Source organism: Saccostrea cucullata, unplaced genomic scaffold, assembly GCF_032062105.1.
Source record: "Saccostrea cucullata isolate Sc308-1 unplaced genomic scaffold, CSIRO_AGI_Scuc_v1 ctg4187, whole genome shotgun sequence".
NCBI classification, from domain to species: Eukaryota; Metazoa; Mollusca; class Bivalvia; order Ostreida; family Ostreidae; genus Saccostrea; species Saccostrea cuccullata.
In genome coordinates, this window is record NW_026920495.1 from 30,001 (window position 1) to 48,666 (window position 18,666).

The window sequence follows — 18,666 nt, forward strand, 5'->3', positions numbered from 1 at the left end:
AAGATTTTCAAAGATTTTTCCTATATATTTCTATATTAAACTTTGATTCCCCATTGTGGCCCCTCCCATCCCCCGGGGGTCACGATTACAACAATTTAGAATCTACACTACCCCAGGATGCTTTAACATAAGTTTCAGTTTTTGTGGCCCAGTGATTCTTGAGAAGAAGATATTCAAAGATTTTTCCTATATATTTCTATGTAAAACTTTGATACCCCATTGTGGCCCTGCCCTTCCCCCGGGGGTCATGATTTGCACAAATTTAGAATCTACCCTATACCAGAATGCTTCCACATAAGTTTCAGCTTTTCTGGCCCACTGGTTCTTGAGAAGAAGATTTTCAAAGATTTTTCCTATATATTTCTATGTAAAACTTTGATTCCCCATTGTGGCCCCGCCTTTCCCCCTGGGGTCATGATTTGAACAATTTAGAATCTACGCTATACCAGGATGCTTCCACATAAGTTTCAGCTTTTCTGGCCCAGTGGTTCTTGAAAAGAAGATTTTCCAAGATTTTTCCTATATATTTCTATGTAAAACTTTGATTCCCCATTTTGGCCCCGCCCTTCCCCCGGGGGTCATGATTTGAACAATTTAGAATATACGATATACCAGGATGCTTCCACATAAGTTTTAGCTTTCCAGACTCAGTGTTTCTTGAGAAGAAGATTTTCAAAGATTTGTCCTATATATTTCTATGTAAAACTTTGATACCCCATTGTGGCCCCGCCCTTCCCCTGGGGGTCATGATTTGAACAATTTAGAATCTACACTACCCCAGGATGCTTTAACATAAGTTTCAGCTTTTCTGGCCCAGTGATTCTTGAGAAGAAGATTTTCAAAGATTTTTCCTACATATTTCTATGTAAAACTTTGATACCCCATTGTGGCCCTGCCCTTCCCCCGGGGGTCATGATTTGAACAATTTAGAATCTACACTATATCAGAATGCTTCCACATAAGTGTCAGCTTTTCTGGCCCAGTGGTTCTTGAGAAGAAGATTTTCAAATATTTTTCCTTTATTATCTATATAAAACTTTGATTCCCAATTGTGGCCCCGCCCTTCCCCTGGGGGTCATGATTTGAACAATTTAGAATCTACACTACACCAGAATGCTTCAACATTAGTTTCAGCTTTTCTGGTCCAGCGGTTCTTGAAAAGAAGATTTTCAAAGATTTTTCCTATATATTTCTATGTAAAACTTTGATTCCCCATTGTGGCCCCGTCCATCCCCCGGGGGTCACGATTTGAACAATTTAGAATCTACACTACCCCACAATGCTTCCACATAAGTTTCAGCTTTACTGGCCCAGTGGTTCTTGAGAAGAAGATTTTTTTAATGACCCCACCTTATTTTTGTCTTTTCTTGATTATCTCCCCTTGCGAGGGGATATGTCCCTTCATTTTAACAATTTAATTCCCCTTTACCCAAGAATGCTTTGTACCAAGTTTGGTCAAAATTGGCCCAGTGGTTCTTGAGAAGAAGTCGAAAATGTGAAAAGTTTACAGACGGACAGACAGACAGACGGACGGACAGACGGACGGACGACGGACAAAATGTGATCAGAAAAGCTCAGGTGAGCTAACAAGATGTGTTAAACTTACAGAACCCAACAGTGATGCTGGTCTATAAATAGTGCTTATAATTTTATTAAACTTTGTCTAATCCCTCAGTCTTTGGTTTACCACGCTACATGAAATCTGTGAATCCTGCTGACGTTCGAGTTTTGAGGTTGAAGGAGCCATCTTTGATCATGTTATTGATCAAGTTCTAGCCTGGAAAACCTTAAAAAACCCCATTTTGTACCGTGGAAGTAGATTCCTCATGAATCTGCACTGAAATCAATGCCATCATAACTTATCTTAATCTTGATGCTTTATCCTGTGTACTTGACAGCCATATTTGCGTTTTTAACTAAGCCAAAAATTTGGATCATCTTGATGTTTGTTTAACGTTTGACTGATTTCTAAAATGCAGTCAAAATGCAGTCAGGAATTCTTGGTTTTTTTTTTTTTTTTTTTTGGGGGGGGGGGGGGGGTATTTTACGAGCGCATGAGAGAAATTTTATTTTATTATTTGAGGATAAAAATGGGTAATGCGAATTGTTGAATAAAATGCGGGTGAGCCTGAGAACCAAGTTATTATTTTTTAGGCCTTATCTCTTTTTTTCATTTCTGAGGATTGAGAACAAACAGTCCATTGACTTTAACTTTAAATCAACATATATGTGTTCATTATATAAATAATAATTTTTTTATATCCCCTTTTGAAAAATCGAGGGTATATTGCTTTGCTGCTGTCTGTCAGTTGGTCGGTCTGTCAACCAGTCTGCCTATTGGTCAACTAAGTTTCCTTCATTTTCTTCACAACCATTGCACTTACTGAAATGAAATGTTGGTATACAGATTGATCATATAAATATCTAGGTCAAGTTTCTTTTGACAGAGTTATGCCCCTTTGAATAAGAATTCGCGAATGAACGGTCAATCAAGAGTTTTAAAAAAGATTTCAGCACTATAAAAATAAAAGCGAGTATCTTAAAACCGCTTAGACCGATTCTAATCACGAAAAAATATATTCCTTTTTCTTCTTGAAAAATAACTGTCCATAAATTGTTTTAACTTTTGTCAAATCATGTCCCCAAAGTCTTTTTTTCAAAAGACTTGAAAATTCAAAAGTTAAAAGAATTATTTTTGTTAGGTCACAAAAAAAAATAATCGGAGTAAATCCTATGTTGATATCGTGTGAAATCACCTTCGAAAAATTAAATTTATCGATTATATGTCATGAAGAACAAATTCAAGCATTTTTTTCACAAAAAAGCACTTATACCTGTACACAGACAATATTTTAGCCTTTGTTAATTAACTTATGTTTTAAAAAATCTTTAAAGATATCTGATTTTCCTTTATTCTTTAAAAATATATGCATATTTGAATTATCTTCATAATTAGATATAACAGATAAATATTTTTTTTTCAAAGGTAACTTCAATACAGATCTTAACTTCCCGTCAGGAAATTCTGATTGTCAATAAGGTTTTTGATCTATGTTTTCCATTTAAGGATTGCTGTAATAAACTATCAGATCATTCTTATTATCTATTTTTATATATTATATAGGTAATGACGTATTTTTATTGTTTAAGATAATATGTGCCTGTTTTGGATTAAGCAGCTTTAATTTCGTGTGTGGTGCTTCTCGCAAAATTACGCAATAATTAATTCCATGTGTATATTTAGGAATCTACAGTATTTATTATAAGATGATAATTAATTCCACGTGTATATTTAGGAATCTACAGTATTTATTATATGATGATAATCAATTCCACGTGTATATTTAGGAATCTACGGTATTTATTATGATGATAATTAATTCCACGTGTATATTTAGGAATCTACAGTATTAAATTTTATTATATGATGATAATTAATTCCACGTGTATATTTAGGAATCTACAGTATTTATTATATGATGATAATTAATTCCACGTGTATATTTAGGAATCTACGGTATTTATTATGATGATAATTAATTCCACGTGTATATTTAGGAATCTACGGTATTTATTATATGATGATAATTAATTCCACGTGTATATTTAAGAATCTACAGTATTTATTAAATGATGATAATTAATTTCACGTGTATATTTAGGAATCTACAGCATTTATTATATGATGATAATTAATTCCACGTGTATATTTAGGAATCTACAGTATTTATTATATGATGATAATTAATTCCACGTGTATATTTAGGAATCTACGGTATTTATTATATGATGATAATTAATTCCACGTGTATATTTAAGAATCTACAGTATTTATTAAATGATGATAATTAATTCCACGTGTATATTTAGGAATCTACAGTATTTATTATATGATGATAATTAATTCCACGTGTATATTTAGGAATCTACAGTATTTATTATATGATGATTGAATATTTTCCAGTTCCCTGATTGGCTGCTCTAGACTGAACATAAGAGGATCTAGGACAAAGGACATGAATACCCCGTCCAGGCTTCATTAGTAAGGCAACATACATGTAACGTGTATTCAGCGTATAAATTTTGATGAAGATATCTTGAATAGTTTAGAACTTTAAAACTGGGTTTCATAAAAAAAATCAAACAAGAGGCCCAGGGGCCACATCGCTCACCTGAGCAATTGGCTAGGAAAAAGAACAAATCAGATCAGAACTGAAAGTTTAAGAGGGGCTTGAATTTTAACCCCCAGGGGGTCATAATTAAAAAAAAATAGGATCTACACTACCTGAGGATGATAACCTATAAATATCACTAGGCATGGCTTTGAAATACTTGAATAAAAGATTTTAAAAGGTTTCCCTATATATTCCTATGTAAAACTTTTATTGGCCATTTGGCCCCACCCTACAATTTGAACAAACTTTAATCTACACTACCTCGGGATAATTCCACAGGAGTTTCATCTTTCCTGTCTCAATGGTTTTAGAGAAGAAGATTTTTCCTATATATTCCAGGACCTATGTAAAACTTTGATCGGCCATTTTGGCCCCACCCTACCCCTTGGGGTCATGATTTGAACAAACTTGAATCTACACTACCTGAGGGTGATTCCAAATGACTTTCATCTTTCCTGGCCCAGTGGTTCTTGAAAAAAAGATTTTAAAGATTTTTCCTATATATTCCTATGTAAAACTTTGATCGGCCATTGTGGCCCCCCCCCTACCCCCCCCCCCCGGGGGGCATGATTTGAACAAACTTGAATCTACACTACCTGAGGATGATTCCACATGACTTTCATCTTTCCTGGCCCAGTGGTTCTTGAGAAAAAGATTTTTTTTAATGCCATTAATTTATCTCTAATTCATAATTATCCCCCTTGGAAAAGGGCGCGGCCCTTCATTTGAACAAACTTGAATCCCCTTTACCCAAGGATACTTTGTAGCAAGTTTGATTGAAATTGGCCCCACGGTTATTGAGAAGAAGATGAAAATGTGAAAAGTTACAACAACGACAACGACAACAATGACGACAACGACAGACAACGGACAAATTTTGATCAGAAAAGCTCACTTGAGCCTTTGGCTCAGGTGAGCTAAAAAGTATATCTATTTGAAAAGTGTCCATTGAATTTGTCCTTTAAATATGTCTCAGAATTTTTTCTACCTTCTAAAACTCCATCTCTAACAATGAAGACATGTTGATGGACTTCCAGCCCCCTGGTGGACTCTGTAACTTCACTGACATCTTGGCGTTTCCATCTTAATCTCTTCAACAGTGTTGTTAGTCCCCTGGACGACTTTGTAGCTTTGCTGACATTCTGACTTTGCCCTCTTAATCGCTTCAGTAGCGTTGTTTTTCCAGCCTCAGCACATCCAACAAGAATCCCTCTGGCATGGGAAACAGTTGTCTTCTCCTTTCTCAGAAACTTCTTCAACTCATCCACTTTATTTATATCATCACTGCTTGGATCTATAACAAAAACAGGAATGTTGTCAGAATAGACATGAAAACACATGCATGAAGCACTAGAATTTGAATTTTTTTTTAAATGCACTTTACAGGTGTTCCAGGGAAAAAAAGATGTTACTCTAGATCTGTTATTTTCATGTCTTATCTTTCTAATTCAGTCCCAGAATAATATCTGATTTTTTGCTTTGGTCATATGATTTATGTCATGAGCTAAGAACAAGGATTGAAATTACACTTTTTATGTACAAAAAAAATAATTAATTCCTCTGTTTAAAGTTTACAAACCTAGATAATACAAGAACAACAGAAAATTGTTATGTCTTTTACTCATGAAACAAGAGGTCCATGGGCGACATGAGTCACCTGAGTAACTTCGGAGATGCCTTTTTTGTTAGTCCATTATTTATACACTGAATTGACGACGGATTTTTTCCGTTATTTCCTGATCATGACAACGAGCACACGGCGGGTGTGACTGGTCAGCAGGGGATTCTTACTCCTCCATGAAACCTGATCCCGCCTCTGATGATTTGGAGGTCCGTGTTTGCTCTGCTCTTATTTTGTATTGTTTAATGTACGTTGAGATTGAATACTGTTCGTTATTTCCATATCCTTCGTTCAACCACATCCCCCACCCCCTTGTAATACAAAGTGAGGCCATATCCTCCCCCTCCCCGGGGTCAGGATTTAAAAAATTTAGAATCAACACTGCCTAGAATGCTTCCACATAAAGTTCAGCTTTACTGGCTCAGTAATTCTTGGAAAGAAATTTTCTAATTTTTTTTCTATATATTTCTATGTTAAACGTGGATTACCTATTGTGTCAATGTGGCAACACCCGCCCTACCCCCCGGGGTCATGATTTTGCCAATTTAGAATCAACACTACCCCCATGATACTTTAACACAAGTTTCTGCTTCCATGGCCTGTTGATTCTTGAGAAATGATTTTTAGAGAATTTTTCCTATACATTTCTATGTTAAACTAGGATCCCCTACTGTGACCCCGTCCTTAGTATCCCCAGGGGTCATGATTTTAATAGGTTAGAATTTTCCTTTTCTAAGGATACTTCCAAGTAAGTTTCATTTTTCCTTTGCCATTGGTTCTTGAGAAGATTTCTAAAGATTTTCCCTACATATTTCAGTGTTAAACTTGGATTCCCTATTGTGGTTCCGCCCTACCCCCCCCCCCCCCGAGGGTCATGATTTTAACAATTTAGAATCTACACTTCGCCAGGATGCTTCTACATAAGTGTCAGGTTTTCTGCCCAGTGTTTCTTGAGAAGAAGTTTTTTAAAGATGTTTCCTATATATTTATATATAAAACTTCCCTATTCCCTATTGTGCCCCAATCCTACCCCGAGGGGTCATGATTTTGATAATTTAGAATCTACACTACCCCAGGAAGCTTCCACATAAGTTTCAACTTTTCTGGCCAAGTGGTTCTTAAGAGGAATATTTTTTAATGACCCCACCCTATTTTCATCTTTTCTTGATTATCTCCCATTGTAAGGGGACTTGGCCCTTCATTTTGACAATTTGAATTCCCCATCACTCAGGGATGCTTTGTATCAAGCTTTGTTAATATTGACCCAGTGGTTCTTGAGAAAAAGTTGAAAATTTGGAAAGTTTACAGTCGGACGGACAGCTAGAGAGATGGACGCCGGACATAATGTGATCAGAAAAGCTCACTTCGGCTCAGGTGAGCTATTCTGCTAATAAAGCAGAAGTCTCTGTCAAGACTGAAGCTCTACTGGTTTGTACTTATAGCAAGGAAGAGAAAAGTACTTAAGCAGTTGGAAATTGAAACTTAACAACAGCAATAAATAGAATAATGATCCTTGATAAAATCTCTTTATGTTCTTACTTCTTAGTGTAGTCTACTTGTGTGCCAAGTTATATCGAAATCAGACTAAAACTGTAGGAGGAAGAGCATTTTGAAACAATTTTAAAGACATTTCTATTTTTAGTAACCACGGCAACACCATTCATCGATATCAAAAACAGATAAATAGAATTATGGATCTTAATGCAGTCTACTTGTGTGCCAAGTTATATTGAAATCAGACCAAAACTGTAGGAGGAGTAGCATTTTGAAACAATTTTACAGAAATTTCTATTTTTAGTAACCACGGACACACCGTTCATTGAAATTAAAAACAGATATACAGAATTATGTATCTTAGTGTGATCTACTTGTGTGCCAAGTTATATTGAAATCAGACTAAAACTGTACGAGGAGTAGCATTTTGAAACAAATTCACAGAAATTTCTATATTAGTAACCATGGCAACATCCTTTATTGAAATCAAACCCTATGTATATAATTATTTATCTTAGTGCAGTCTACTTGTGTGCCAAGTTATATTGAAATCAGACCAAAACTTTAGGAGTAGCATTTTGAAACAATTTTACAGAAATTATTATTTTTAGTAACCATGGCAACAATGTTCACTGAAATCAAAAACTGATGCGTAGAATTATGTATCTTTGTGTAGTCTACTTGTGTGCCAAGTTATATTGAAATCAGACCAAAACTGTAGGAGGAGTAGCATTTTGAAAAATTGTTTACAGACAGACAGACAGACGGACGGACGCTGGACGCATTACTATCGCATAAGCTCTTCTGGTCTCTGACCAGTAGAGCTAAAAACTAACTGCGTCATCTTATCAACCTTAAGAAGTTTTAACAAGAGGCCCAGGGGCCACATCACATCACATTTGCTTGTTTTCTTTCATTTTTCTTCCTGAGAATCATTCACTTTTTAAAGCCGCTTGGTCTGATTCTAATCGATAAAAAAGTATATTAGTTTTTCTTCTTGCTTAATAATTGTCCGCAGCACAGTTAAGGTTACAGTAAGGAGGCGGGGCCTAATTTGTACGGGAAATGTTTACTATGACGTCACACATAATATAAGGTCTCCAAAATACCAGAAAATGAAATTATCTGCTATTTCAAACAGCTGGATAGTTGTATACGACATACAAACTTACTATTACATGTAGTTTTGTCGTTTGTTAAATCCCATACAACAGTATATAAACGATGCATCGATCGCAATGCACTTGTCAATGTGACGTCATCACGCAAAAATGACGCAGTTTGTACACAGTGAGAGGCTGATCAAGTCGTATTTTGTACAATGAAAAATGTCTTTTGTTCTCTAATAAAATATTATTTGCAATAAAATAAAAAGCCGTTTACTTGGATGCGATGTCTATTTTAGTATTTTATTTATAAACTGTACGTGCATTCTCCAGACAAGCGATACTATCGTGTGTTTGTAAGCAGATTCATTGAAAAAGTAACATAAGGACCCTAATAAATCGATTTATTGCAAGGGCATACCCTCAATGTATCTTGTCAAATTTTTACACATAAACTCAAGAAGCATTAAGATATTTGAAAAGTGCTGCGAACCTCTTGAAATCTGGCAAATAAATTAATCATAGCTATACTAAATGTAGCTGACCAGCAAAATATTCAACCTGCCGTCCAACAAAATAAATTTTACCAATTAAAAAAGGGAATCTATATAGGTTCGCAGCACTTTTCACAAACTACATATAATGTTGAAAAGGATTACAAAATAAACTAAGATTTTTAACTTAGTTATGCCCTTGCAATATTGAAATTTATAGATGACCTCTAAACTGCAAGTATAATTGCGAAAGTCATGTGACGTCGACATCACACAACAAGTCTAAATAAAAAATCTTAATGTCCCGAACATGTAGATTTAAACCACAATACATTTTTTAGATATTAGTGACTTCCTAAAAAGAATCGCCTATCCTAATAAAGTATGTATTTTTTATCTTTAAAAATCGCCGATATTTCCATTTGTAACCTTAACTGTGCTGCGTCCATAAATTATTTCAACTTTTGTCAAATTACACCCCCAAAGTCTTTTTCTTTTTAAAGATATCAAAATTCAAAAGTTAAAAAAATAATTTTTGTTAGGTCACACAAAAAATAATCCTTTGTTTACATTGCGTGAAATCACCTTCGTAAAATTAAATTTATCGCTTACATGTATAACTCATGAAGAACAAACCAGAGCATTTTTTCCACAACAAAGTGAACACGTAGCCCTCGTTACTAAACACACTTTTTAAAAAATCTTTAAAAATATCTGATTTTCCTTTATTCTGTAAATATGCATGATATTAATCTAAAAATCACTATTGATTATATTCAGTTTATTTCTTAATTTTTAAAAGATATATCATGACTTAGGATTCTACTAATGGAAAAAAAAATTACTCGGGTTTGAATTCTCTTCATAATTAGATATAACCGATAAAAGTATTCTTTCAAATGTGACTTCAATACAGATCTTAACTTCCCGTCAGGAACTGCTGTTTGTCAACAAGGTTTTTGGACTATGTTTTCCATGTTGTAATAAACTATTAAATCAATCTTATAATTATTTTTTATATATAATGTATGCAATGACAAACTTTAATTGTTTAAGATAATATGTGCCTGTTTAGGATGAAGCGGCTTTAACATAATACATTGTGTAAATACAGTACAAAAAGGGTTTTTTCACTAAAACAGTACTTAAAAGAAATAGATTAAATAGCATGATAAAGTGAGACACCGTGTGACACCTCCTTCCCACCCAAACCTACCCCCGAAAAATTGTGTGTGTGTGTGTGTGTGTCAGGGAGGGAGGGAGAGGGTGAGGGAGTGTGTGTGTGTGTGTGTGTGTGGAGAAGTGGGGGGTGGGGGTGGGGGGGGGTAGGGGTTACACTGATATAACTCTACAATTCTGGCATCTGGTTTCATTGTAACCATAAAATCTCCATGTAACATACATGTAAAATGTCACCCCAGTACACAGTGTAGATTTACTGAACACCTGCTACAGAAATACACTACATTCCTAGACAGAGCTGTGTTAATATCAACATGATCAATGGTGTCTATATCTCACTGTCAATACTGTACAAAATGTTTGTAGTCAATGTGATTGAACTTTGTTTTAACACATTGAATGACGTATTCAAAGTATATATTATCTAATGATAAGGTCTATGACATTACCCCCCCCCCTCCAACACTCATGAACCCCAATTGTACAATTATTTTTCCATTTCCTGACATTTGTAGTGATCTATGAATTTAACCTACAAACCATCTAGCAGAGGAATATAAAATATAATGTTAACCCAAATAGAAGACAGAATCAATGAGAGTTATTTAACCGTGTTTACAAATCATTAGACAAACTGTACAAATTCAGGTGTAGTTTGTCAAAGACAACAAAGTTAACAACTAAGTACACATTCAAATAACTCTAACATGTCTAATTAAATCTAATATGAAAATCAAATCATTATTAATTTGACAACTTATCAATTAATATCCTTTTTTTAAAACATTTCTTGTTACATAACACAAGTTAGAATTCAATTTACCATGTAATGTATTTACACTTAAAACAATCAGTATGATTAAACCTTAATGTCTTATAATTAAATACAAAACAATGACTATAATATATTGTACACACTAAACATTGTAAACAAACATATAATAATATTTCAGTATAACTTACCAGTCAGATTATCCCCTCCATAGATAAGTCTGTAGATGTTCACTGTGTTGTTGTGGTTTGATCCTACCCAGACAGAGCGGGTGTTGTCATCATAACTCAGGCTGTGTGGTCTGTCTATCCCGTGTTGTACTGTATCTAACTGTGCCAGGTACTGACCGTCTTTATCAATGATATGTACCGTGTCGGTGTTAGGATCACACAGCAGGATGTGTGACAGCGCGTCAGTACAGATTCCATATGGCCATAGTCGTGATCCTGATGTACGACCTCTGTAGGAGAAGCGATGTCTGCCTCTCCTGTCTGTCACCACTACATGGCGCCAGTCAGACACAATAACATCTCCATTGTGGTTCTCTGTGATGTATCTAGGTCTCATATACAGTCCCTGACCTGTGTTGTCGTACTGTATGTTCTGTATGTGTTTACCTGTGTTAGTGCAACGGTGTACCTGGCCTGTCCCTGTATCAGTATTCCACATCCCGAACAGCAGGTGTCCAGTGGAGGGGGAGCTGTAGACACTCAGTGGTCTCAATGGTGATGTGTCCGATATCACTGTGATCATTACTTTATCTGTAGACAGTTTTATGATGTTAAGGTGTCTGTCTATATAAATCACAGCACTATCCCGAGTCACTGTATGTACTCCATAACCATATTTAAGTAAATCCGTCACACTATCTAGAATGTCACCTCTCGTGTTTGTTAAGATGAGATTGCCTTTATCATCACAGATCCAGACCCGGTCTGATGTCACGTGGGTAATGTGACGACACCCACTAACCCCAGACACTCTGACAGATTTGTGTAATACTGCTGTATACATGGCTGACATCAGACTTCTATTTCTTTTTCCTGTGACTTTATAATCCTGTGTGGATTTCAGTCAGTGAGATCTCTCTGTAAATTACAGCCTCCAAGTGTTCTCAATTAAACCTGTCTAACAAAGCAATAGTTATAATTAAAACACATATAAATTGTGACATTGTTCAGATTCTTATAGATGTTAACATGAAATCTTTTAAAACCTGACATGCTATGATATTGTATTTACAATATTCAGTCTTTACAGAAGAAAAATCATGATAAAATCTGCATTCCTACCATTACTAATTCATAGTTATTGCAACAAAGTGTTAGATAGGAAAGTTCTACGGGAACTATGAGACTCTATAGATAGTTATCATTGCTGTATATTTTTACACAGTTATAACAAGAGACCCATGGGCCACATTGCTCACCTGTGCACACTGGCTAAGAAATAAAAGAAGAAATCACTTCAGTATTGAGTAGTTTAGATGGGGGGGGGGAAGGGGGTGTTCTGAAATTTTAAACTACCAAATACCCAATGATGCTTCCATACAACAAATGCCTTTACTGTTTTTGAGCAAATGATTTTTACCTATTTATTCATTTGACCCCTCCTCCCATTGTGGCCCAGCCCTAACCGTGGTAGCCCTCATTTGAACCAGTATGACTTTGTACTACCTGAGGTTGCCTCCATATATATATAATTAAACATTACTTTTCTGTTCTTTGGAAAAAAATTCCTTGATACTTATAGATTTCCAATAATGGCCCACCCTACCTACCCCCTACTTCACATTCATGACTTGAACAAACTTGAATCAACACTACGTAAGGATGCTTACATAAAGATATGACCAATCATGGCTTTATAGTTTTTAAAAAGAAGAGTTAAAAAAAAACTTTGATTTTCCAATGTATTCATTCCTATACAACTTTAATTGTCAATTGTGGCCTCGCCCTACCCCTTGGGGTCATGATTTGAACAAACTTGAATCTACACTACCTGAGGATGCTTCCACTTGAGTTTCATCTTTCCTGGCCCAGTAGTACTGGAGAGGAAGATTTTCAAAGATTTTTCCTATATATTCCTATGTAAAACTTTGATCTCACAGCCATTGTGGCCCCGCTCTACCCCCGGGGTCATCATTTGAACAAACTTAAATCTACACTACATGAGGATGCTTCAACATGAGTTTCATCTTTCCTGGCCCAATGGTTTTGGAGAAGAAGATTTTTAAAAGATAAAAAAGCTAATTCATAATTATCTCCCCTTGGAAGAGGGCTAGGCCTTTTTATTTTAACAAATTTGAATACCCTTCATCCAAGACTACTGCGTGCCAAGTTTGGTTGAAATTGGCCCAGTGGTTCTTGAGAAGAAGTCGAAAATGTGAAAAGTTTACAGACAGACGCCGGACAAAATGTGATCAGAAAAGCTTACTTGAGCCTTTGGCTCAGGTGAGTTAAAAAACTAAATTTAGGCATCAGTCAAACCTGTCAAAATGGTGACTTCTTCCACTTCTTTAGCTTTACATAGTTAAACAGCACATCCTGGGAGACCTGTCAAAATAAACACAGTACAATGAGTAAATATTTCTGTATAGCTTCAATGTCTTAAAAGACAAATGTTATTGTATGATATATTTTAGATTATTGATGTCAAGTCTTTAAAATACCAACACCTAATATTAAACAAGAGACCCATGGGCCACATCTGTCACCTGAGACCTATGGCTGGGAAATAAAAGTAGAAATCACTTCAGTATTGAGTAGTTTAGACGGGGGGGGGATCTGAAAATTTATACTACCAAATACCCATTGATGCTTCCATACAACAAATGCCTTTACTGTTTTTGAGGATATGATTTTTCCCTATTTATTCATTTGACCCCCCCCCCCTCATTTTGGCCCAGCCCTAACCGTGGTAGCTCTCATTTGAACCAGTATGACTTTGTACTACCTGAGGATGCCTCCATATATATATATATGATTAAACATCGCTTTTCTGTTCTTGGGGAAAAAAAATCCTTGATATTCATAGATTTCCAATAGTGGCCCACCCTACCTACTCCCTACTTCACATTCATGACTTGAACAAACTTGAATCAACACTACGTAAGGATGCTTACATAAAGATATGACCAAATTGCAATCATGGCTTTATAGTTCTTAAAAAGAAGAGTTTTTAGAAATTTGATTTTCCAATGAATTCCTTCCGATGTAAAACTTCCATCGTCAATTGTGGCATAGCCCTACACCTGGGGTCATGATTTGAACAAATTTGAATCTACACTACCTGAGGATGCTATCACTTTGATCAGCCATTGTGGCCCCACCCTACTCCCGGGGGTCATCATTAGAACAAACTTGAGTTTACACTTCATGAGGATGCTTCAACATGAGTTTCATCTTTCCTGGCACAATGGTTTTGAAGAGATTTTTAAAAGATGCAGTTAATTTTTCGCTAATTCCTAATTATCTCCCCTTGAAAAAGGACTTGGCCTTTTATTTTGAATCCCCTTCATCCAAGGATACAGTGTGCCAAGTTTGGTTGAAATTGGCCCAGTGGTTCTTGAAATGAAGTCGAAAATGTGAAAAGTTTACAGACAGACCGACGCTCGAAAAAATATGATCAGAAAAGCTCACTTGAGCCTTCGGCTCAGGTGAGCTAAAAAATTAAATTAAGGCATTAGTCAAACCTGTCAAAATGGTGACTTCTTCCTCTTCTTTAGCTTTACATACTTCAACAGCACATCCTAGGAGACCTGTCAAAATCAACACAGTACAATGAGTAAATATTTCTGTATAGCTTCAATGTCTTGAAAACTAATGTCATTGTATTCATGACATATTTTAGATTATTCATAGAAATGTAGACCTGAATTTTGTCAAGTCTTTAAAATACCAACCCGTAATATTAAACAAGAGGCCCATGGGCCACATCGCTCACCTGAGACCTATGGCTAGGAAATAAAAGAAGAAATCACTTCAGTATTGAGTAGTTTAGACGGGGAATCTGAAATTTTAAACTACCAAATACCCAATGATGCTTCCATACAACAAATGCCTTTACTGTTTTTGAGGAGATGATTTTTCCCTATTTATTCATTTGACCCCCTCCCCTCCCATTGTGGCCCAGCCCTAACCGTGGTAGCCCTCATTTGAACCAGTATGACTTTGTACTCCCTCAGGATGCCTCCATATTTCTATGATTAATCAATGCTTTTCTGTTCTTGGGAAAACAATTTCCAATAATGGCCCACCCTACCTATGCCCTACTTCACATTCATGACTTGAACAAACTTGAATCAACACTACGTAAGGATGCTTACATAAAGATATGACCTATCATGGCTTTATAGTTCTTAAAAAGAAGAATTTTCAAAAATTTGATATTCCAATGAATTCATTCCGATGTAAAACTTCCATCGTCAATTGTGGCATAGCCCTACACCTGGGGGTCATGATTTGAACAAATTTGAATCTACACTACCTGAGGATGCTATCACTTTGATCAGCCATTGTGGCCCCACCCTACCCGCGGGGGTCATCATTTGAACAAACTTGAGTTTACACTTCATGAGGATGTTTCAACATGAGTTTTATCTTTCCTGGCACAATGGTTTTGGAGAAGAAGATTTTTAAAAGATGCAATTAATTTTTCGCTAATTCATATTTATCTTCCCTTGAAAGAGGACTTGGCCTTTCATTTGAACAAATTTGAATCCCCTTCATCCAAGGATACAGGGTGCCAAGTTTGGTTGAAATTGGCCCAGTGGTTCTTGACAAGAAGTCGAAAATGTGAAAAGTTTACAGACAGACGGACGCTCGAAAAAATGTGATCAGAAAAGCTCACTTGAGCGTTCAGCTCAGGTGAGCAAAAAATCTAAATTTAAGCATTAGTTAAACCTGTCAAAATGGTGACTTCTTCCACTTCTTTAGCTTTACGTAGTTAAACAGCACATCCTGGGACACCTGTGAATATAAACTCAATGTCTTGAAAACTAATGTCATTGTATGATATATTTTAGATTATTCATGGAAATGTAGACCTGAATTTTCTCAAGTCTTTAAAATACCAACCCGTAATATTAAACAAGAGGCCCATGGGCCACATTGCTCACCTGAGACCTATGGCTAGGAAACAGGGCTCTCACACCACTTTTTGGGACTGGGGCCGGGGCCATTCAAATTGGGAAAATTATCCTCATTTTGGGAAAAGTTGGATTACCAAATTCATTAAGAAAAAATCCTCAAATATTGCTTTCTGTTTTTGAATAAACAGTTAAACAGAACAAACATGGGTACGTAGGCTATTTATAAAAGTACATTAGCTTTGTCGTCGCCTGCGTGGCACAGTGGTTAGAGCGTCTGCTCTAGAGTTGCAAAGTAAGGAGTCAATCCTTACCTCGCGGGTTCAAGTCCCACTGTGTGACGTTGAAACTGGTCCTTCAGATGAGACCGTTTAAACCGAGGCCCATGTGTCGCAGTAAGTGCTGGCATGAAAAAGATCCCTCACTGCTCAAAGGCCCTGAGTGCCGAGCATAGGACAAAATTTGTAGCCCTCCACCAGCAAGTGGTGGCGTCTCCATATGAGTGTAAAATTCTCGAGAGGGACTTTAAACAACATATAATCAATCAATCATTAGCTTTGTCATTACTATCTTTGAGTGTTGATAATATTGCAGTTATAGGTCTTTCTGAGTGACAGTCGCTAGTCAAGTACTCCCGAATTTCCTTGATCACATGGACAACTTTGCTTACCAATACAGCGCGAGACTGCACATGCTAAAGCGTGGGTATGTTTCTAGGTGCAGCTTACTAATGTTTAAATGAAATGTCTATTTTTGAAACCAATATGATTTTTTTTTGTTGAAACTACATGACAAGATACTCTGCTTTCATAGTTAGTACTTATTTTTGTAAAAAAACAATAACCTGGTTCCCTGAACCAGTTTAAGAATGCATTTAGCGCAAACTATTAAAATAGTAGTACACAAACTATTCAAATAGTAGTACAGTTTCACTTTCATTTGCAAGTTTGTTGAGTTGAGGGTTTTTTTCAATAAAGGTTCATGGACTTTTATTTTTTAACTAAATATTTTGCTATGGAAATTGGGAAATTTACACCTTTCTTTTGGGAAAAAAGGTACCTTTTTTGCATTGGGAACGGGGCCGAATATCGGCCTCAGATATAGAGAATAAAGGGGCCTGCGGAAATAAAAGAAGAAATCACTTCGGTATTGAGTAGTTTAGACGGGGAATCTGAAATTTTAAACTACCAAATACCCAATGATGCTTCCATACACCAAATGCCTTTACTGTTTTTGAGGAGATGATTCTTTCCCTATTTATTCATTTGACCCCCTCCCCTTCCCCTTCCATTGTGGCCCAGCCCTAACCGTGGTAGCCCTCATTTGAACCAGTAAGACTTTGTACTACCTGAGGATGCCTCCATATTCATATGATTAAACATTGCGTTTCTGTTCTTGGAAAAAAAAAATTTCCAAGAGTGGCCCACCCTAACTACCCCCTACTTCACATTCATGACTTGAACAAACTTGAATTAACACTATGCTTCCGTAAGAATGCTTCCATAAAGTTAAGACCAATCATGGCTTTATAGTTCATAAAAAGAATAGTTTTCAAAACTTTGATTTTCCAATGTATTCATTCCGATGTAAAACTTTAATCGTCAATTGTGGCCTCGCCCTACACCGGGGGGTTATGATTTGAACAAACTTGAATCTACAGTACCTGAGGATGCTATCACTCTGATCAGCCATTGTGGCCCCGCCCTTCCCCCGGGGGTCATCATTTGAACAAACTTGAGTATACACTACATAAGGATGTTTCACAATGAGTTTCATCTTTCCTGGCACAATGGTTTTGGAGAAGAAGATTTTTAAAAGATGCCATTAATTTTTCACCAATTCATAATTATCACCCTTGGAAGAGGGCTTGGCCTTTCATTTGAACAAATTTGAACAAATACCCTTCATCCAAGGATGCTTTGTATCAAGTTTGGTTGAAATTGGCCCCATAGTTCTTGAGAAAAAGTTGAAAATGAGAAAAGTACACAGACAGACGGACGCTGGACAAAATGTGATCAGAAAAAGCTCACTTGAGCGTTTGGTTCAGGTGAGATAAAAATCAAAATTTAAGCATAATTAGTCAAACCTGTCAAAATGGTGACTTCTTCCACTTCTTAAGCTTTACATACTTCAACAGCACATCCTGGGAGACCTGTCAAAATAAACTCAGTACAATGAGTAAATATTTCTGTATAGCTTCAATGTCTTGAAAACTAATGTCATTGTATTCATGACATATTTTAGATTATTCATAGAAATGTAGACCTGAATTTTGTCAAGTCTTTAAAATACCAACCCATAATATTAAACAAGAGGCCCATGGGCCACATCGCTTACCTGAGTACTATGGCTAGGAAAAAATACAAATTGGTTTATTATTGAAAAGTTTTAATTTCAAAGTAGTCCCATGACCAGTCATGGCTTTGCTGTTCTTGAGAAGATGAGAATTTTCCTATAAATTTCTATGTAAAACTTTGGTTGGCCATTGTGCCACGCCCTGCCCCTGGGGGTCATGATTTGAACAAACATGAATCTGCACAACCTGTGGATGTTACCATATGAATATGATCAATTATGGCTTTGCTATTCTTGAGAAGATTTTTTTAAAAAAATTCTTATATATTTCTTTGTAAAACTTTGGTCAACCATTGTGACCCTTCCCTACCGCCAGGGGTCATGACTTTAAGAAAGTGGAATCTACACTACCTGAGAATGCTTCCATTAAAATATGAT

General features: G+C 36.1%; 1 protein-coding gene and 1 long non-coding RNA gene across 2 annotated transcripts in view; both read right to left on the minus strand.

Moving 5' to 3' along the window:
* Positions 1–11,928, minus strand: part of LOC134249801 (uncharacterized) — a 34,844-nt gene extending 22,916 nt beyond the window's left edge. Inside the window, exons 1-2 of the mRNA XM_062732170.1 lie at positions 11,036–11,928; positions 5,164–5,469 (exon numbers count right to left, since the gene is read on the minus strand). Of these exons, the coding sequence (XP_062588154.1) occupies positions 5,164–5,469; positions 11,036–11,867 (1,138 nt within the window). The 5' untranslated portion in view covers positions 11,868–11,928. The remainder of the gene's footprint in view (positions 1–5,163; positions 5,470–11,035) is intronic.
* Positions 11,929–11,938: 10 nt separating this feature from the next.
* On the minus strand, positions 11,939–18,279 carry LOC134249774 (uncharacterized). Its single transcript, XR_009988355.1, has 4 exons — positions 18,020–18,279; positions 15,749–15,814; positions 13,334–13,399; positions 11,939–11,972 (listed from the first exon to the last, which is right to left on the minus strand). It is a non-coding gene; the product is annotated as an uncharacterized LOC134249774 (long non-coding RNA).
* Positions 18,280–18,666: the final 387 nt, after the last annotated feature.